The 21,361-nt window shown below is 40.8% G+C and overlaps 1 protein-coding gene across 3 annotated transcripts; it reads left to right on the top strand.

The window, feature by feature from the left end:
* Nucleotides 1-1,421: 1,421 nt before the first annotated feature.
* Nucleotides 1,422-13,127, top strand: LOC103478992 (protein zyg-11 homolog). 3 transcript variants are annotated; one of them, XM_081598439.1, is made up of 14 exons: nt 1,422-1,629; nt 2,658-2,863; nt 3,203-4,005; nt 4,739-4,879; nt 6,319-6,495; nt 7,708-7,772; nt 9,011-9,110; nt 9,283-9,333; nt 10,186-10,344; nt 10,461-10,508; nt 10,899-11,099; nt 11,177-11,229; nt 12,632-12,729; nt 12,861-13,127. In XM_081598439.1, exons 2-14 carry the CDS (start codon nt 2,662-2,664, stop codon nt 13,040-13,042), a joined length of 2,280 nt encoding a protein of 759 aa, XP_081454565.1. In that variant the 5' UTR covers nt 1,422-1,629; nt 2,658-2,661; the 3' UTR covers nt 13,043-13,127. The 3 variants fall into 3 exon arrangements, with proteins under 3 accessions (XP_081454565.1, XP_081454564.1, XP_008431398.1); XM_081598438.1 differs by having other exon boundaries at nt 10,183-10,344; XM_008433176.3 differs by having other exon boundaries at nt 1,423-1,629; nt 2,698-2,863; nt 10,183-10,344.
* The last annotated feature ends 8,234 nt before the right edge of the window (nt 13,128-21,361 follow it).

Genomic DNA, 21,361 nt, shown 5'->3' with positions numbered 1-21,361 from the left:
TCTGAAGGAGCTGAGTGGGGATATAGGGGGAGGATGAGTTCTGTGAAGCAGAAACTCGTGTACAAGCGGCCGAAATGTGTTTCCTCCGCAGGGTGGCTGGGCTCTCCCTTAGAGATAGGGTGAGAAGCTCGGTCATCCGGGAGGGACTCAGAGTAGAGCCGCTGCTCCTCCACGTCGAGAGGAGCCAGTTGAGGTGGCTCGGGCATCTGGTAAGGATGCCTCCTGGACGCCTCCCTGGTGAGGTGTTCCGGGCACGTCCCACCGGGAGGAGGCCTCGGGGAAGACCCAGGACACGCTGGAGGGATTACGTCTCTCGACTGGCCTGGGAACGCCTTGGGATTCCCCCGGAGGAGCTGGAAGAAGTGGCTGGGGAGAGGGAAGTCTGGACCTCCCTTCTGAAGCTGCTGCCCCCGCGACCCGACCCCGGATAAGCGGAAGAAAATGGATGGATGGATGGATGAAGCTCGTGAGCTTGGAACTGCAACTCAGAGGAAGTAGGTGGTGCCAGGCTCACCCAGGCGTTTTGCACAGCCAAATGGTTGCCACGGGAGATTAAAGGATTTCTCTAACATGCATGAAAGAATATAAGGTTCTAAAATAATTCCCCTTAAAAAAGACTGAACTTATATTATAAAGTCAACTTATTAAACTGATGAAACTGTAGTTCCCACATATGTAATGATTAGTCACTTTTTTAAACTGCTGTGGATCCTAGGCTAGTAAGGAGATAAACCCAATCTTGTATGTATTTGCTGCATGATAGTTTGATTTTCTGATGTCTTGTAATTTCATTTATAAATACATGGAACGTAAGTCAACCCTGTATGTAAATTACTGTTAAGTTAAAGGAAAATTATGGTTTTCAAAAGGATTTACAAATAGAGTCTGAATATAGCAGTATTCTGTGGGTAATATGGCACCCTTCCCAGGGTGACAGGATTTAGGGGGTGTAACAAGCAGAATAAGAGAAAGAAAATTATCTGTCAATTGAGGAATTGACAGATTCCTCAATTTAATGTTTTTTTTTATGTTTTGTCTAGAGGAATTGGTCAAATATATAAACTGGTCCAATCTGAAAATGACCTACATAGTGCAAATGTTAATTTAAACGCAGTTTTGGCTTTTTCAAACGTTTATGCACACACACCTCTAAAAACGTTTAACTTCTAATAACAAGCAAACAAGCAATTACTAAAGAACATTGGGTATTATTCTTTTACAGGAAGTGGTGTTGTTCTTGTTCCTCCCATTTCTCATCTTTTTTATTTTATTTTTTAACTGTAAAGCCTATAATGTCTGTGTGTCTTTAAATGAAGACGGACCACGGCGACTCGTGCTGTAGTTTCGTCATGAAGCGGTGTCTTCAAACAGGCAGCTGGCTGGTGACGTTTATCAGGCTGGCCAATCGGAAGCAATTAAATTGACAGCGGACACTCCGTAAACAACGGCCGCGACTTAAATCAAAACAGAGGGAGGATTTTTGTCACTTAGATATTTATTTGACCTCTCTCGTCAGCAAGTTGCAGCACACTTATAACAATAATTCTTTCGAAAAAAAAAGCTATTGTTATTTGTAAACTGTTCACATTTTTTTCTGACGACTTTACTTTTCTTTACTTTCCGAGAATGGTGAGTTTGACAGCCTTATTAGTTATGAGAAATGTTGCCGACTGTTTAATGTGTGTGCTCGTTGTCAAGGTAACAAGCGCCTTGTCGTGTAGCGTGCAGCGGTAGGACCACTTGCCTCGGTCCGCTTTGCCAGAGATTAGGTGGTTCAGACGGGCTTTGCTTGTTCTGCTGCGGATAAAATTAGCCTCCTGCAGCGTTAGAGATCCTCTGTCACTGAGCCCTAAGCGGGAAACCCGGGGGGAGACTGTCACGATTGATTTGTAGGCTGTTTTATACGTGTTTCATATATAATAAAACCCTGTCCACCTACAGACAGTTCACATGAGGTCAGTTTGTAGCCTCAAATTACAGCAAATATAGCCTCAATGCACTTTGTAGTCAAATATGGACTCATATAGAAGTCAACAGAAATAATAAAATAAAAAAAAGAGATTATAGCGACCCAGGTGATACTCCATTTAGCAAGGATGACATCAACCCAAGTATCCACAGGTTCGTTCAGTGAAGTTGAGAAGTTTAAGAATAGTGATGTCTGATAAATTATAATAATCTCTGAGTTTTTTTGATTAGGGATTAGGGTAAAGTTTAGGATTTCTTTGGTATGGAAATGTCAAGAGCAAATCAGCCATTCATCCAGGATGGGGGTGCACCCATATGAAAATTCTTAGACAGGCACTCTACTATTCACAGTCCGAGTTGACAACAAATCATTTCTTTTGTATTTTTTGTGGCCCCTCTTGAACTATTTGTTCACTCTAGAACCAATCTCAGTGATACTAGGACAAACTCTATTAATCTGTAATTTTAAAAAAAAGCAAAGCACTTATTCAACATCTTGCAGATCTGAGTGATTTTCCTAACTTTGAGTCAACACCGTGAATTTTCATCCTGTCGTACACATACTATACAAGACAGGAGGTACTCTGAAGACGTCTCACACACACCATCAACGCACATAACAAGACAGTGTTGACAGCAGGATCTATGTTACTTCTTGGACTTTTCACATAATTTCATTGTTTATCCAGCAGGATGCATCATCTGATTACTTTTCGATGTGTGCTGCAGGATGGCAAGGGCCCCCAGACGCTGTGTGACCTCTGCTTGGCTCAGGTGTGCAGCAGATTAGATGCTTTGTGCAGGAAGGGAGCAGACGGTTCAATGAGCCTCATCTGGGCCCCACTGTTCCCACAGGAACTGGCTGACCAACTGCTGCAAAAGATGGTAACCAAAGGTATGAAGGGGAGCTTTAAAACTAACTAACCCCATCAAGTCCAGGAAATGAGAGAAGCAGCTGCCAAGGGAGAGCAGTTTCTTCATAAATTTAGCAAAGGCAATCATTAGTTCAGGAATTGACCTGAGGTTGAATCTTCCTCCTTTGCGGAAGAATTAGCCTTGTAAAAATAAATAAATAAGAACTAATCAGATGATTCCTGTGGTTTTTCGCCCACCAGCAGGTTGAAGAATTCCAGGCTGAAATTGTTGGAAAAGTTCTCTGCACAAACATTATGGAAGACTAAACTGAGGCTTCTTTTTCCTACAATGTCTCCCTTTTTGCTCCTCTCTCCTCCAGGAATGCTGAATGACACAACTGTTGGGATTTTCCGAAACAGCGAGAAGCTCCGCCTGCGCAGCGCCTCCATCCGCTACTGTAAGGTGTCCGCCATGGCTTTCCGCCTGGCCCTCTGCCCTCACCGGCTCCTGGAACTAGACGCCTCCTGGGTCCCTGGGGGTCTTACGGGGGCTGATGTCATCTCAGGCCTGGCCTCCAACCCAGACTGCAGGGCTAGTCTGCAGATGTTGGCCCTCAATGGCTTGAGTCTGAACTTGGAATCTCCGGAAGAGGACAGTGGGGTGTTCATTGGCTTTAGCTCCTTGCAAGGGCTCAAGACGATCCACCTCGTCAACACAGATCTAACGGATGATGTCCTTGAGGATATTTGTACTCTCCCCCGGCTGGAGACTTTGGATATCTCCTGTAGCTCTGTGACTGAATTGAATGCGCTCCTTAAATGTAAAAACACACTGAGATCCCTCATTGCCCACCGGCTGTACCGACTTGACACGACTCCTGTCAGGTTGCTCTTTATCTTCACCCAACTTCACGCTCTTAGGCATCTGGACATCTCGTACAACCACTTTGCCAACGACGACAGCGAAAGGAGGACTAACGGAGATGAGACAGTGAGGCAGCTTCTGGAAGCAGGTCCACAGATTCTCCCGTCACTCGTATCTTTAGATATTTCAGGAAGGAAAACGATCGATGACTCGGCGCTCAGAGGCTTTGTGGAGTCCAGGAGCGGCCTTGTCTTTCTCGGCCTGCTTGCCACTGGACTTAGTTCCTCTCCTGTTCTATCTTCCCACGAAAACCTAAAAGTAAGCAGCTGTTTTCTGGTGTCAAGCATTCGGTTTTAAAGCACGGCTTTTCGAAGTGTGGGGTGTACTTTTCACCATGACACGGGGGAAAGAAATACATGGGGACAAGTGATTGGAAACATTTAGCCAACTTCAATAAGCCTATGCCAGAGACATAATGTATAGATTTTTAGTACCTACAGCTAAGCACTTTAGGTATAAAAGTCCATGGACTAAAGTAAAGCTAGGTTTATTGTTGCTACATTGAACTGGGCACTACCTTTAACTCACGCTGGACGGTTTGGAAGGTGCATCATATTCTGTAATAAGTTTAAAGGTGCAGTATTATATAAAATGATGGTTTTTGAGCTTTACGTCATGTTATGTTATTCCCTAGTCAAAAACATAATTGGAGTGTTCACTTGATTCTTTCCTGTATGCTTGAGAAATCCTTTAATCTCCTGTGGTAACCATTCAGCTGTGCAAAACACCTGGGTGAACCTAGCTCCGCCTTCGAGGCTCAGCTTCTCCTCAGGCAGGCGCAGACGCATCTTTCATTTCTGATTTCTGCTCGGACACATTTTGAAAAGCCCCTGTTTTATTTTAGAGCAATCCGAAAAATCCTATGGCTCCGTTAGGAGAAGGTTGATTCATGCATAAGCTTGTGGTTTATTTTGGACCCGGGGCTCTGTATACGCTCTGAATATGACCATTGTGTTTGCGGACTCTCTGCCGATCTGCTGTGTGTGCTCAGGTAACTGGAGAAGCTAATGAGAAGCAGCTCTGGGAGGCACTCCGAAGGTACAGAGAGAGGGAGTGTTTCGTAAAAGAGGCCCTCATCCATCTCTACCATCTGACTACTGACACTGACAAACCGCAGCCGGACATGCTGAAGGTTCGGCGGCCTCGTTACTTCACTTACTGTTTTGTTCTTCATTTCAGCAGTGTTTTATTACATTTTATTCAATATGAGATGATTATCTCCAAAAGTCATCTATGGGCATTTTTCAATTGTTGATCTTAAATGATATTATTTCACATCAGTGTGTAACAGGAGATGCATCTCTGATTAAATGCCATATATTAAGGATAAAGCTATATCCATTCTACTAACTGTTTAATTTTTGAAAGAACCTCAAAATTCTGAACTATCCCTTAATTTCCATTAACATTTCAAAAATTCAGATTAAGAAAAGTTAAAATGATTTTTTTTTTGGTGCTGTCCAAAGAGTATCAACCTTCCAAGGTCTTCAAACAGATCACATTTTTATGTTTGGAAGGAAATGAATGTGTAATGAAATGATAATGCAGTTCTTGACCTTTTATTAATTCTGTGTGGAATAAGTGAAGCTTTAGGAATATGCAATCTAACAGCTACAATACATTTACATATAATGTGTCAGAACTACAACGAGAGCAGAAGACTTCAGACAAGCAGGATGAATAAAATGTCTTAATAAAGCCAAGTTCTTCCAGAGGCGTGACTTTAATATTCTCTATACCTGCCACGTTGTAGAGATAAAATGTGGTAAAATGTTTATTTGCTTTTCGTGTTGGTTCGTATAAATCAGTCATGATTCACAGTGCTTGACCAATTCTGCTGATGTTTGAATTCATAATAATAAACACGCTGGTGCACATATAATTGCAGTCAGGAGCATAGAGCACAACAGTTGTGTATCTTTGGTTAGACTTGATTCCCAAATTCAGCTTTAAACGAGCACAAGGCCAAAAATCAAACGTGTCTGTCAGCTCACAGTTAATTTTCGTCCGTGTGCAGTCGATGTGGAGTTAGCACCCCCTGCTTGTTGTTGAGAATAGAGAGTCAAGGTCATGTGCTTTGTGTTGGACTCGCACAGCATTTCATCTCGCTTGGGAATCTCAGAGGATTTCTTTTTGTTTTTGTGCAGAAGAAGCAGCTTCTAACACGTGGCGTTTCAGCTGAAATGTAGGAAAAAAAACGCAACATTCCACAACCAAACATTGAGTCAGTTTTTTGGTGGAAAAGCATCAAAATCAGATGGGTTTTTTTTTTTGTTTTGTTTCCCCCCCCCCCAACACTTCTGGAAGCCATCTCAGTCCAAACATATGCTGAGCGCTGAGGGACCTCGGTGTTCTAATTACTGTGCTTAGCAGTGATTGCAGAGAGGAGGTGCTGAGATAAGTGGTACAGTCCAGCTGCTGCAGCTGGCCCAGTGAGCGGCTCTTTGCTTCTGGAAGGTTACGTGCTAATTCCTGGCCTCCGGTTGTTCCAGACAGTTTTCCAGCAATGGCAGCAGCAGAGATGGCAATCTGTCGTCAGGGATACCTTTTTCTTTATTTATTTCCCTGCAGTTGGTGGTGGAGGACATGCGGAGCCACCCAGAGTCTCCGCATGTCCACCTGTTGGCCACGGCGTGTGTGTTTAACCTGACCACCCGGGACCTGGCAGAGGTCATGCCCGTCAGGCTGATGAGCGCCACGGTAACCCAGCTGCTGCACGCCATGGAGACCTTCCCTAACATCCAGCAGGTGAAGTCAAAGACTAATTTTTATGATTACAAACGTAATCATGAATCTAATTGACATAAACATTTAGCACAGTGGTTTACTTTAGGCAGAGTTGGGTAGTAACTTGCTTTAGTTGAGTAACTTACTTTTTTGGGGAAAAAAAACTTTATTCTAGGGATATATATATATATATATATATATATATACACACACACACTTTTTCTTGAGTCATTTTATTACGAAGTATTGCTACTGCTACTTAAGTAAAATTTCTGGATACTCTACCCACTGTGAGTAACTTCACTAAATGAAGAATAAATGTGCTGTAACCAGAAATTCACCAGACACACCCATGCAGTTTCTTTTAAACTTTCACGACCTTTATATCGAAAGAAACCGATTTGGAAAAAAAATAAAAAAATTGGTTAATTTGTGATTATGTCATCTATGCAAGTCGTTTACATTTTGATTCTAAAAGAAATTCCACATAACTTTATAATTTGGTTCGTCTGTGTCATGAGTTGAGAGTTTTGAGATGGTGAGGTGGAGGCTTGTATCAGTGAATGATTATTTTAATGGTGATAACGAAGAACACAGAGAAATCCAGGCAGCACTGGTGAGCACAAAAGCAAAGAACTCAAACTCTGGTAGCACTGCTGATGTGACTTGAGACAAAGACAATTGACGTTCAACAACCGACACGACAGTATTGACAAGGATCCGGGAACACAGGTGGGATTAAATACACAAGGAAGGAAATCAGGGGAAACGAGGGACAGCTGGAGACAATCAAGGGGTAGAGAGGGGGGGGGACAAGAGACAAAACTGAACACAGAAACCTAAATAAACACACAGAAAAACCAAATCCTCACAGTCTGATAATGTAATTTCAAATGTTTTTTTATTGGCTCTTGTGGCCTTTATTTGATAGTTAATTGACAGGAAAGTGGGGAATGAGAGAAGGGGAAGACATGCACCAACCCCTGCGCCACCACACTCCCGATGATGTCATTTTAAAACATTTTTACACTGAGCACAGTGTGAACATCAAAATATTTGAAAAAAAAAAAGAAAAAAAAAACATTTTTACCAAATACTTGCTTTGTTGTCAACTATTCACTTTTTCTTGAGTAAAAATATGCTGCTTTACTGTTTTGTTGTTCTAACTTTAGGTTGCTCTATTTTGGACTGAATTTTCATACTTTGTTATGTTTCATCCTTCCATTTTTTCAGGTGCAGAGCAACTGTCTGATGGCACTCTGCAATGACTACCTGCTGCAGAATGTTCCTTTTGACAGGTTAGTTTGCTAACCCAACCAGGTGCTAAGCTAACTGTGAGTTGTTTTTTTCAACCTTAAATGTTTCAGATCATCAATCAATTTTTAATGTCAGACAAAATGCAACTGGTGATCAATAAATCAATCAAATTTGATCTGTGTAGCACATTTCAGCAGCAAGGCATTTTAAAGTGCTTTACATCATAACAAACAAAAATACACAAAGTCATGCAACATTGAATCAACAATGAAACATGACATTAAGTCAAGTGCAATCATGAAATTCAAAATTGATTACGTTTCAAATACATCTCTAAACAGGTGGGTTTTTAGTCGAGATTTAAAGGAAGTCAGTGTTTCAACTGTTTTACAGTTTTTTGGAAGTTTGTTCCAGATTTGCGGTGCATAGAATCTGAATGCTGCTTCTCCTCGTTTGGTTCTGGTTCTGGGGATGCATTAAAGACATGTTAGTGTGGCATATGGTCTCTGCTGCCCAAATATCGAGTCTTCAGTCAGAGGCCTGTTCAGATTCGATACAACACTGACTGCTACCAGAGAGTCTTCCTGCCCGAAGCATCGTCATCGTCCCCAATGACTGTTTGAAAATACTTGGACGATATGAGATATGGCAACATTTGATTTACTGTTAGGATAGATAATGTATTTAAAAAATAATAATAATCAAATAAAAAATAAAATAAAATAAATAAATAATAATAATAATCTGTTCTCTTCCAGAAGATCCTGCAAAAAAGAAATCATCAGCTTATGATCTTAAGTTCAAATGCACTGAGAAAAAAATAGAGAAAAAAGAACAGCTGTATTCCAACTTTTATAGTGGTCTAGTCAAAGACTTAACCACAATCTGATTGTGATGTTGTAGCATGACTTTGTGTATGGTTTAAAATGTTACATAATAGTGGGCTAATTGCTGCAAACATTTAGGTGAGACAATAACTTATTCAGTTTAGTTGGTATTTATTTTTCAGATAAGGCCAAGTTGGTTTAGATAAATTTTTACCCATAACAAATTAAATCATAATTTAAAAACACATATGACATCCATTCGTGTTATCTTTATCTGGGAAAAATAATAGTTTGATCTAATATGTGTAAAAGAAAAAAAAATGAATGAGGAAAATAAATACCTTTCCACTGTGCTGTGATTTGTAGGTGTTTTCCTGAAGTTGACTTTTTGTGTAACTGCTTTGCATTTTGGTAAAAATGATTCCCTCATCCATGCTGTGTTCACGACTCAGGTATTCAGCGGCCATGTTGGTGATCAAATGGCTGAGCAACCACGAGGAGCCGACCCTGCAGAGGATTGCAGTGGCCATCATCTCCATCCTGGTGGCGAAGGTTGTTCACTCTCTGAACTTTAGAGCTCCAGTAAAATACAGAAAAACACAGACAGTTTTATGGCTGATTAAAGGGACTTTAAAAAAAAATAAAAAAATCAAGTTTGACTTTTAATAGAACTTTTAAAACACAAGAAAAATCAGCTGTAGCTCACTTTTGCTTTCATGTGCAGATTTCCGTAGAGGAGACGGCACTGCTCAGCAACGACATCTCATTTATGAAGGTTTGTTACCATTTCAGATTCATGCTACAAGCCTACAACAAAAGGAGAATATTTTCTTTGTTGATTGTTTCAATCAACAAAAATGTAACGTCCCATTTTTTAAATGGGACGTTACATTCTAATTAACATTTACATTTAAATTCATGCGAAACCAGCCAAGTGGCTAATTCTCATCTCTAGACCATCAGCAGGTCGATGATGTTTAATAATAATAAGACAAAACTGCCTCAAACTACTGCACACACACAAAAAAACTCCTGATAAAGGAAAAAAGGGGGTAATTAAACAGTTTGTAGTCTACATTGGTCCAATAATTTTCACTTTAAGTTGATTGGAGTTAGCATAGCGGCACTAAAAATGGACTTATTATATGCTAAGCTAAACAGGCTTAAAAGTTAGCCTACGTTAGGGGTTCCCAAACTTTTCCATGTCATGGTCTCACCCGAACCAGCATTAGCTTCTGGGCAGGGACACACAGGCAGCACTGCAAAACACATAAAGCAGCATCGATTTTTATTCTCTTTTCAAGAATTATTTTGGTTTTCTATGCTATGCTAGCTTGAGGAATTGCACTGGCAGCCAATCAGGAAGATGAGCCTGGCAAATAACATTTGAATGAATTATTTTACCTTATATTTTAAAATAATGAGTGACAAACAAGTTAGATTTCATGATTTTAAAAAATGATTTAAAAAAATCATCATCCTCCAGTTTTCTGAAACTCCCCTAGCATCCATTTTTCTTCCTGTTTCCATAATTTGCTTTAAAAAAAATTATATAGACACATTAGCTTCGTCCTGTCCTTTCTGAAATCTGATTCATCGTCTCTCCTCGCTGTCTGTCCAACAGCAGCTGCTGACTGTTGTGCAGCATAAAGCCATGCTGGGACTGGTAGACCCCACTCTGAAGTTTGCCCTGAGCGCTCTGTGGAACCTGACCGACGAGACGCCCACGGCCGCCCGCAATTTCATCGAGTGTCAGGGCTTGGAGCTCTACATGGAGGTTCTGGAGGTTAAAGAGCACAGAATAACTCACTGATAAACCCATTAGTTTAGAAACGCAGTTTTAAACACGGTGACTTTAACCTTTCTTGTTTTGTTTTTTTTCTCTTTTGTTTTCCATTGCAGTCCTACTACAGTGAAACTGCTATTCAACAGAAGGTCCTTGGCCTTTTGGTGGGTATACAGAGTATGAATGGTAGAAACCACGATTAAAATGTAAGCACGCTGTTGGGACGCTGAAAAAGACTATCGTTACGTTCAAGTTGTGCTAAAAACCTGAAATAGCTGATTAATTTTGCCCAAATTCAAAACTAAATCTCATTCCATTAATTATTGTCTGCATCTACCACCTAAGAAGCCAAACTTTCCAACGGTCTTAGACTGTAGTCGTGGGACTCCCACAATCATTTCAAGGGCCACATATGGCCCTTGGGCCTCGCTTTGAACACCCCAGTGTAACATTATTCGAAAAGAACCAACACTCTGTTGCAGTTCTTGTAATTACATCTGCAGTGCAATTCGATGTCATAAAACGAAAGCATACATTCCTTTTGTTTTGTTAAGAACAACATAGCGGAGGTGGAGGAGCTCCAGCCTGACCTGATGGATGAAGACCTGTTGGAGCACATCCTCAGCCTCCTGCAGGACTCCCAGATGCTGGTGGAGGTGCGCTACTTTGCAGGAGGGATTCTGGCGCAGCTGGCCTCCAGGGAAGAGGCCTGGACTTTGGACCAGGAGCTCCGGAGCACCATTCTGGAGCAGCTGGTGTGTGTCCCAGTCGCAGAAGATAGGTCTGTTCATTAAGACGGTTTCTTTCAGCGTCTCTTTTTGTTTCCCTGCAGCACAAATCAATAATGACATGGCCTCATCTGGAGCAGGAGATGGTGTCTTACCGGTGAGGGGCAGAGCCGAAAGGAGGTTTTGTTAGCATTGGCTCCTATGTGTAATCTGTAACGTTTTAAGTGACATCTACTTCCCCCTGCAGAAGAATTCTTCTTGAACATTTTGGTATTTGTCACATTAAAACATCCCCATCTCATCTGATTTAACTGTACAGCCACGTAAAGCTGCACTATGTAACTTTTATACAGATTATGCTTTTTACATATTTGTTATGACTATCACCATGTTGTGACAGTGTAGTATGAGACGGATAATCTGTGAAAATTATTTTTTTTAAATCAATATTTTCTACTTTCTCCCTGAGCTACTATTGCCTGAAGAAATGCACCATTACCAAACAAAAACAACCAATCAGAGCCAGGAGGAGGGGCTTAGTGCTGTCATGTACACGCTGCTTTATGTGCTAATGGTGGAGAAACACCGTACCGTTGATCCGCCTTCATTGGTGGCCAGGCTATATCTAGACTGATCATTGACAATAGGCTATGCTAGCTGCAGTGTAGGAAAGCGCAAGATGAGGGGGAGAGATGGAGGCTGAGCAGCGCCACATGAGATTGTGATTGGCAGCGCTGGTTAGTTAGAACTGGGAGAAGGCAGAGAAGCTGAACTTTCTCATACCATACTGTCCCGACATAGTGACAGTTTCAACCACTATGGAAACAAACATATTTTTATAAAAGTTACATACTGCACCTTTACGTCCATATCTGTACAAGGTTTATAAATCTAGAGACACATTTTCAAGCATTATTCTTTGCAAAAATAATCTACACTTAGTCAGATTGGGTGGAAAACATCAGTGAACTTTAATTTTCAAGTTTTGCCGAGGATGTAGGACTGGGCTTCAACTAGGCCATTGAAACTCATTGATGGCTGCATGTTTGCTTTTCATGGAGTTTTCGTTGCAAAAACTGCGAAGCCCATGGACCGTTTTCATTTCAGTTCACATTTACGTACTACTATTCTCCTGTCTGTTGCATAAAATCCCACTGAAACACTAAAGGTTGTGGGTGTAATATGACAAAAGGAAAACGGTCAAAGGTTGTGAATCCTTTTGCAAAGCACTTCTCATGTTGCATAGGCCTTTATAAAATGCCCTTAGCTCATTTTTTGATCCTGTGGACTCCACTGCTCTTATGTAACACTTCACACTTTACGCTGTGCGTCAAAAAATACATCTCTCTTGAAACACAAATGTACGTTTATTGTTACTGAGTTTCTACTGGTGAGTGCAGCCGGAGTGTTACCGCCAGCACCTGGAGCTGAAACCTTTTAGAGTCCAATTTCGGAATAATTTAATGTTAGAAACACAGAAAGTGAACATCTGGTGCAAGCGAAGAAGCCTGAGTACAAAGTGTTAAATCAAATCATAGTGATTGTCTTTCTGGTTTCAGGTCCTTCCGTCCATTTTGCTCTCTGCTTCAGACTTACCAGCCCTCAGGTGTCCAGCTGTGGGCGGTGTGGGCGATACATCTCGTTTGCAGACAAAACGGTAAGACAGAAACGTCAGTAGACACCTGAAGATGAGGCCAATGAACGTATTTGGCACTTAAATCTTGAATGATGTTGAGTATTTTCAGGTGCTCTTCTCTGAAAATTCTTCGTCTTTTTCAAACGGTGCAGCTTCGTATTACATCCATATGCTAACTAAGGAGGGCCTGATGGAGCTTCTGAAAGCATTAGACACGCATCCCGACACACACAGCGACGTTAAAAGGGTTTCCCAAAGCATCCTGCGGATGGTACAGGAACAACAGAGTCCCTGTGAGGTGACGAACAGCCAGACGGAGCCTGGAAAGTCCTAACAAGAGTGCTTTAAAAAGCTATTTTATCGGATCTAACGTGTGGTCGCCATGACAATACAAAATGAATAAATACAGTTGTTCAGAACGGTGTGTGGATACGTAACGACTACTTGTTAAATACTGCATCTTGTATTTAATTGGGATTCGGTGTGATAGACCTGTGTGAATTGGGATGTAAGTATGGAAAAACCAGTCAAATCAAACATGTTTTGCAAAGATTGTTCAAAATAAAAATCTTAAAGTTGTGGTGTCTGTCTTTTACGCCATTTGACGTGCTGAAACCTGTGGATACCCTGGAGGGATGGATGCAGCTAAATAAACCCTAATGCAGACTGAAAACCTGTTTTAGGCTGTGAAAGACAGGAAAACAGTGCAAAGGTTCACTCCCTGCTGGATTTCAACCACACGTGCCGCTACAGCTGCGATAAAGCGTCAAAGCATATTCATTTGTTGGAAAGGCCCAGTCAAAGTCCAAACCTACAAGCAAAATTGATCGTCTACAGATGGACCTCAGAAAGTAAGTACAGTCATCCACTCTGCAGCTGATGACCTCAAGTTTGAAGCTCGTCTGTTAATAAATGAGCAGCTTCAACACCTACCGCTAGATGGCGCTTTCGTACTTCACCTCAAAAACAGTTTACGCCTTAAAATCGTGCTTATTTAAATAAATTCATTAGTTAAATGCCTAGAATCAAGTCATATGTGTTTATTGACACGTCACCAAACCACTATGAAGCTGTTTGGTTTTTGTATCTGTGCCCTGAGTAACAACAAGCTCCCCCCTCCCTCTAACTCTCTGCTCACATGCTCTCGCTCTCTGTTAGAAGCTGAATTCATTATATTTTATGTAACGCGGCTCGCAGAAGGAGCCGCTCCACGGCGTCTGTTATAAGTTGGCCTATTTATAATTCCTTTTGAAAAGAAGATTAACAAGACGAGGAGAAATGTTCGAGCCTCACCGCTGTCTTTAACTTTAAATTTAAAAGGAGCCTGACAACAAGATTAAAGCTTCGCGCGCTAATAATTCAGCGGAAATAGTTGTTTGATGCAGGATGTCCTAAAAGACGGGAAACAGCAGCTCAACCAGGAAACGTCACACTATATGCCTTGGCTTAAAAAGGTCAAGATTTCTAAAGAGGACTTGGATTAAGGTTTCAATAAGACGGCTTGTTCTGAGACATGATGCGTGTGGCGAAAACTGCTTTGCTTCGTAACGAATATAATATGTTGTCAATTTACAGCTTTATTTCATTTATTTATGGAAAAAATATGGGGCCTTATTTATTTACCATCTCTTTGTTGTAAAGGAGTTGTGATACAAAACGTGATACATGGATCTGAAAGGTTTTTTGTTTATTTTATTTTTGCTCCGTTGGAGGGTGGAGTGGGGACTCTGAAAACCCATGTGAAAAAGTATTTGTACCCACTGATTAAATCATGCATTCACAGCACAACAAGCTGCTTTACTGCTTGGCCTTTAGAAATGCTTAAATAAAACATGTCTGACAGCATGAAGTAGGCTAAAAGATCTCAAAGTGCAAAATCTCTCGCCTTAAAGCGACGGTACAATGTGTTTTACAGGCACATGTGCCATTATATAGCTCTATTAATGCTCACCTCAGTTGTTTAAAAAATTCAATACGTATCAAATATGACTTAAAATAAATTGAACTCTGTAATTTAACGCCTTGAAATTAGGCCTCTGTCTCTTGAAAAACTCCTCTTTCTGAAACTCCACCTTCAGGAAGTAATCAGCGTTCCACTGAGAAGTAGCTTGTATACTGCTAAATGGGGAAATTACAGAAATAAATGTTTTTGGTTTCAAAAATATTTATTTTTGTACCAAAATGTAAAATATTAAAATCAAAACATTGCCTTTATGTCCTGGTACTGTAGTTTAAATGTGCATTCACACCAGTCCGGTTTAGTCTGATCTAATCAAACTCCAGTTCGTTTGTCTTGAAAGTCCGGTTCGTTTGTGGACTTGTGAATTGTACTCTGATGTGGACCCAGAAAGCTAACTCTGGTTCGCTTAAAAACCTGTCTTGGTTCAGTTGAAGTAACTCTGAAGAAAACAGCGCAGACCATTGTGGGTAAATACAGGTCCTTCTCAAAAAATTTACATATTGTGATAAAGTTCATTATTTTTCATAATGTAATGATAAAAATTAAACTGTCATATATTTTAGATTCATTGCACACCAACTGAAATATTTCAGGTCTTTTATTGTTTTAATACTGATGATTTTGGCATACAGCTCATGAAAACCCAAAATTTCTGTCTCAAAAAATTAGCATATTTCATCCAACCAATAAAAGAAAAGTGTTTTAGTACCAAAAAAGTTAACCTTCAAATAATTATGTTCAGTTATGCACTCAATACTTGGTCAGGAATCCTTTTGCGTGGCATGGAGGCAATCAGCCTGTGGCTCTGCTGAGGTGTTTATGGAGCCCAGGATGCTTCGATGGCCTTAAGCTCATCCAGAGTTTTGGGTCTTGCGTCTCTCAACTTTCTCTTCACAATATCCCACAGATTCTCTATGGGGTTCAGGTCAGGAGAGTTGGCAGGCCAACTGAGCACAGTAATACCATGGTCAGTAAACCATTTACCAGGTCGTGCTGAAAAATGAAATCTTCATCTCCATAAAGCTTTTCAGCAGATGGAAGCATGAAGTGCTCCAAAACCTCCTGATAGCTGCTGCATTGACTCTGCCCTTGATAAAACACAGTGGACCAACACCAGCAGCTGACATGGCTCCTCAGACCATCACTGACTGTGGGTACTTGACACTGGACTTCTGGCCTTTTGGCATTTCCGTCTCACCAGTCTTCCTCCAGACTCTGGCACCTTGATTTCCGAATGACATGCAAAATTTGCTTTCATCCGAAAAAAGTACTTTGGACCACTGAGCAACAGTCCAGTGCTGCTTCTCTGTAGCCCAGGTCAGGTGCTTCTGCCACTGTTTCTGGTTCAAAGTGTCTTGACCTGGGGAATGCAGCACCTGTAGCCCATTTCCTGCACACGTCTGTCACGGTGGCTCTGGATGTTTCTACTCCAGACAAAGACCACTGCTTCCCCCAAGGTCTGGGAATCGGCCCTTCTCCACAATCTTCCTCAGGGCCCGGTCACCTCTTCTCGTTGTGCAGCGTTTTCTGCCACACTTTTTCCTTCCCACTGAGGTGCCTTGATTCATCACTCTGCGAACAGCCTATTGGTTCAGAAATGTCTTTCTGAACCAATAGGTTCTGAACCCTCTTGCTTGAGGGTGTCAATGATGGCCTTCTGGACAGCAGTCAGGTCAGCAGTCTGACCCATGATTGCGGTTTTGAGTAATGAACCAGGCTGGGAGTTTTTAAAAGCCTCAGGAATCTTTTGCAAGTGTTTAGAGTTACTTTGTTGATTCAGATGATGAGGTTAACTGCTCGTTCAGAGAACCTTTTCATGATATGCTAATTTTTTTGAGATAGGAATTTTGGGTTTTTATGAGCTGTATGCCAAAATCATCAGTATTAAAACAATAAAAGACCTGAAATATTTCAGTTGGTGTGCAATGAATCTAAAATATGACAGTTTAATTTTTATCATTACTTTATGGAAAATAATTAACTATCACAATATGCAAATTTTTTGAGAAGTACCTGTATAACCAAACAAAAATGCATGAAGGAATGGCTCGTGATTTTTTGTTGTTCTTGTTTTTACCAAAGACAAAATAATTTAAGCTTACATTTTGTGAAGAAGGAAGTCGCGCTCAGTGTCTTCTTTAGAGGTTTTCATTTTGTTTTCTTCAAAGTAGCGCCACCACAGGCGAGGAGGGGAACAGATTTTCCAAAGGGTTTGGATCATGTGACAATGCAGTGTGAAAGCAAACCACACAAGCTGAAAAAGTAACAAATGTTACCATTTAGGTCCCGAACTGAATTGAGTCTACCGGACTATCAAGTGCGAAAACATCCTGAGTTTTTTGAAAAACATTCAGTCATGCAGAAGGAATGTCTTGTGGTTGGGTATTGTGCTTGTTTCTCAAGCTGCATGGTGGTTTTCCGTAATGCGACAGCTTTCATCGTCCTGCTGTCTGAAACTACGGACATCAGGAAAGTGCTGTGAATCAGCAACAATGCTTGGACGAACGAAATGTGGCAAAATTAGTCTGGCATCGCTGGAGAGAGCTGTAATTTTCTATTTTTGAGAGATTGTTCCAGGACTCAAATTAGTTTTTGCTGTGTTTGGATAGGCCGAGTAGGGACATGCTTCTGTGACAATCCAGTGTTCAGCTTGTTTTTGTTAGACACTCATTGTTTGTTCAGGTTTAATGGAAATCTGGTGCAGAGGGGGCACATACCAGCCTGCTACAGATATAGTCATCTGTCACATGTACAAACTCCATAATCACATTTCCCAAAATGTCACAAAACAATGGAACAGCTAAAGCCTAGAGGAATACAGCAGATGCAAAAATAGGACTTGTGGCCAAAAATAGAGAACAAGGAGATAAATAAAGAAGCAAAAAGCAGACATGAGATAAGAGAGTCGGCCGAGTCAAAGAATATTAAAGTCTCCTATCATGTTTCACGACTTTTAGTGCAAAAATACTACCGTCAAATGTCTCAGACTCGCTCTCGGGTACTTAAATATCACCGCGCTACTTTCGAGTCAAAGCTCAGCGTGAATTAGCATCTCATTATCTCACATGCGCGGCCATCTTTATTGGATCAAAACACCCCGGTGAGCTGGTCACGTCTACAGCTCTGAATGCGGACGCACACTGCGACCCCCGCGCGCAACAGAGCGGGTTGATGTCGGGTTTTTTTCTTCTTCTTCGACTTTTTTTTTTTTTTTTTTTTTTCAGCTGGAGGCCCATTAGACACCAGCTAACCTTCTGAGCAGTAAAAAATGCAGCGAAAGAGCAGAGCACGATGAGAAACTGAGCAACAAGAAGGAGAAGAAAAGAGAGAAACGCGCGCGCGCTTCTCCAGGCGCTGTGATGAAAGGACAGAGCATCTCCTCTGAAATGACCTTTTTATTGCCGGGGAAGGATACAGAGATGGCAGGCCGCTGAGCCTGTAAGCAGATCTGTTACAATGGAAGCGTCATCCGTCACTCCACCGACTGAAAGCAATCAGTTAGAACTCATTTTATCTGTTGTGTTTGTTTCAAAAATATATGGTGTTTGCCAGACGGGGACCGGATGTTCAGTAATTTACGATGAATCACTGCTTCCGATTTCAGAACAATCAGAGCGGAGAGCCGGAGACAAACAAATTACCACCACCACCCAAAAAAAACCAATTATTTTTTGTTTGTAGCTCTCAATTTCCAGCAGAATCAAGAGTCGAGAGATTGCGAAAGTATTCACGACCCTGGCACGTTCCAAACACAAACTGGAAGAGTTTTTAAAGGAGGTTTTATCTACCATACTAACTCAAAGCTTAATAATTCACAATAGACAAAGTATGATGTGCATTTGCCTTCAGGCCCCATTTTACTTCGATACCACTAAGAAAATGCAGTGCAACTTTTCTGCTGGAGGCCCATTCAGTCTAAACCCAGAGGGACCAGAAATAACAAGCATGCATCACCATGGAAACTAACTTTGACCAAGACATTTTCCCCATATTGTGCGTGAAATAATTGCCCATGGAACTACTTTTTCAACAATATTACTAAGTTATTAACATAAAACAAACATATTTTTTTGCTGGAAAGTTACTTACAAGTTAATTTTGTCTTATCTCAAGTCTACTAAGAGTTTTGCACTAGAAACTAGACCAAAGATTTAGATTAAAATTTTGCGATTTGCAGTGTAAGATCCTAATACAATAAATAAGTCTGTGATTTTAATGTCACAAAATGTGAAAGTTTCAGCCATAAAAGATACATCAAACTGAGTTGCTGCAGCTTTTCCTGTTCCAGTTTAGTGCAGCTGTGTGTCGGGGCTGGATCCCACTGAGAGTCATGTGATTGTTTATAAGTGGAACAGATCAATGATGAAATCTCTCTCAAATGACTGAAACAGATGGATCCAGGTTCTATAACTTCAGCGTATAATTCTTCAACACCTCACTCACACAACACATTTTCCTACAGTGTGTGTGAGTGAGCATGTTTCTAAATAGATTTGTCAGACAGTTAGATCCACTCTAACAAGATGTCACATTTCCTGACTGTAGGGCGTTTCATACCGCTGTAGAATTAAGCAGAGAAAATCTGGGTCTGATAACTGTTTGCATTTTTCTTCCTCCATTCTCTGAAGCAGGCTCACAGCCAAAGCCTCACTGCTGAGGTGAACAATACCAGCTGAGTTCATCTTAGTCCCGAAGCACATTCTAACCACGACCCCGGTTGAAAATACAAACACCATTTTTCATAACCTGCTTGACGCCAATAACCTCCAGGCTCCCGTGTTTTGGTTTCTGGATGGTGTCCGTTATGTATTTGCAACTTTCTTACTCACGCTTCTAAGTCAGAAATGTACATATGGGTTTATTCTATGCAGATGACAATAGATTCGCTGGACTTAAAAAAAAAAAACACGATGGTCAGAGTCTTGTATGACCCTGTATTAGGGTCAGTGTAGATAGAAAAAAAGGAGGAGGAAAATTCTGCCAAAAAACTCAGGAATTTGAGGAATAATCTCAGAAATTTACTAGAAAAAAAACAAGGACATTTCTGAGTTTGTTCTACTAAACTTAAATTTTGGAGCTCAGAAATGTTCTTTTTTCTAGAAAATTTTAATGTCAAAATTTTTAAGTTTTTGGCAGAAATGTACTGATTTACTTTCTTCACTGAGACAGACTGTTGTATTGCTCACATTACTGTAGCCTACACTCAATTAATTTATTCACTATTATCCACATAATTGGGAAAAAAAAGAAAAAAAAGTGTGACCTCTGAACTTCTCAGTTCAATCTTTGTGGTTTGGGACCACAACGATGATTAACTTTTATTGTTAGCACTTTTCACCATAAAGTAGAAGATTAAAGTTACAACGTGAACTTTACAACTCCTGATAGGTAGATTTTATTCAGGTTCATTTGAAAAAAGTGCTCTTTACTCGAATTAGTAATCGAGCTAGCCTAGCTGTTTGTTTCTCTTCCTGCTAGCTAACCAGCTGCCGGCTTCAGCTTTAGCAGAACAACATGGAAGTCGCTGTTTCCACGTTCAGAAAGGCAACAGATAATCACGGTTAAACTTCACAGCTAGATGTTTACAGTGTGGGTGTTCTGGCCAGCGATAGTCCTTTTACACAATGTTCCATCCAGAGGTGATTCACGCTGGAGTGCAGGACTGATGCTTTCAGGTCTGTGTGTTGAAGCACATTCAGACATGTGCCTAAATATGGGGAGACCTGAGGGGGAGTTAAAAGTGCATAATACTGAAATTTAGTTTACCCACTTAATATAACTGTTACTGAAAGTCCTGCAGTATAACTGGAGTATAAATGTGAAAACAGTCCTAACTGAAATAATTTCCCAGTGTGCAGTGGTGTAGCACGCTTTTCGAAGGTGCAGGGGATGTGGAGGATCACATCATAGAGTAGTAGCTCAATAAATGTAGAAATGTTACCTGAAATACACAAAGTAAGCATATTTATTTGCTTAACTACATCTTATTTGGCTACAAAATTAAAGTGTATCATGTTTTCTTTGTTTTTGGTAAATCCTACAATTTTTTTGGGAATTTGTCACTTCCTGGAATATTTTGACTTGTTGGTTGTGATTGATTCTTTCTCTTCTGAGGAATACCCTGATTGGATAAAGAAAACTGTCCGTCATGGTGGTGTGGTTCATTTACATATGCTTCGCAGTTGCTTTTGTGTTACCAACATACTTTGCATATTAAAGACAAATGAAATGAAATTTGGCCTTCTCAGCATTCCATACATGAGGAGTAAGAATGTGAATTAATTAGCGATCAAGTGAGTTATAAAGACAACACCACCAATTATTCTTTGCTCACAAAGATATATGCGCTCACATCTGTTTCACTGCGCACTCAGCTTGGTGCACAAAGACAACACCACAGAAATGCGGTTTTTGAGCAAAATTGCATGAAAACTGTGGGTGTTAGTAAACTCACATGGGTACAACGTCTATGTCTGCAATATGAGGGCTGGTACTCCATACTGTACACTCTAGAAATCCTTATTACTTTTTTTATGTGGGGTAGATTTGGGCATTCCCTGTCCATCCATATATCTCTGTGCTCACACAAATTAGGTCACCTGCCAGTTCTCGTTCCAGCCCACAGCATCACCCTTGCCTCTGGCACCACATTTTCAGATTGAGACAATAATACACCCTCACTCATTCGTACGT

This window comes from Poecilia reticulata, chromosome 17 (genome assembly GCF_904066995.2).
Source record: "Poecilia reticulata chromosome 17, P_reticulata-male-v2, whole genome shotgun sequence".
NCBI classification, from domain to species: Eukaryota; Metazoa; Chordata; class Actinopteri; order Cyprinodontiformes; family Poeciliidae; genus Poecilia; species Poecilia reticulata.
Note: the sequence above shows the minus strand (reverse complement) of the source record. Positions and strands in the feature narration are given on the sequence as shown.

Bases quoted from the DNA above. Each gene is read 5' to 3' on its own strand.
- LOC103478992 (XM_081598438.1), top strand. From the start codon at position 2,662: ATGCATCATCTGATTACTTTTCGATGTGTGCTGCAGGATGGCAAGGGC. The intron at 7,773-9,010 runs GTTAGTTTGCTA...TTCACGACTCAG, and splicing joins CAGAATGTTCCTTTTGACAG to GTATTCAGCGGCCATGTTGG. The intron at 10,509-10,898 runs GTGGGTATACAG...TGTTTTGTTAAG, and splicing joins AGAAGGTCCTTGGCCTTTTG to AACAACATAGCGGAGGTGGA.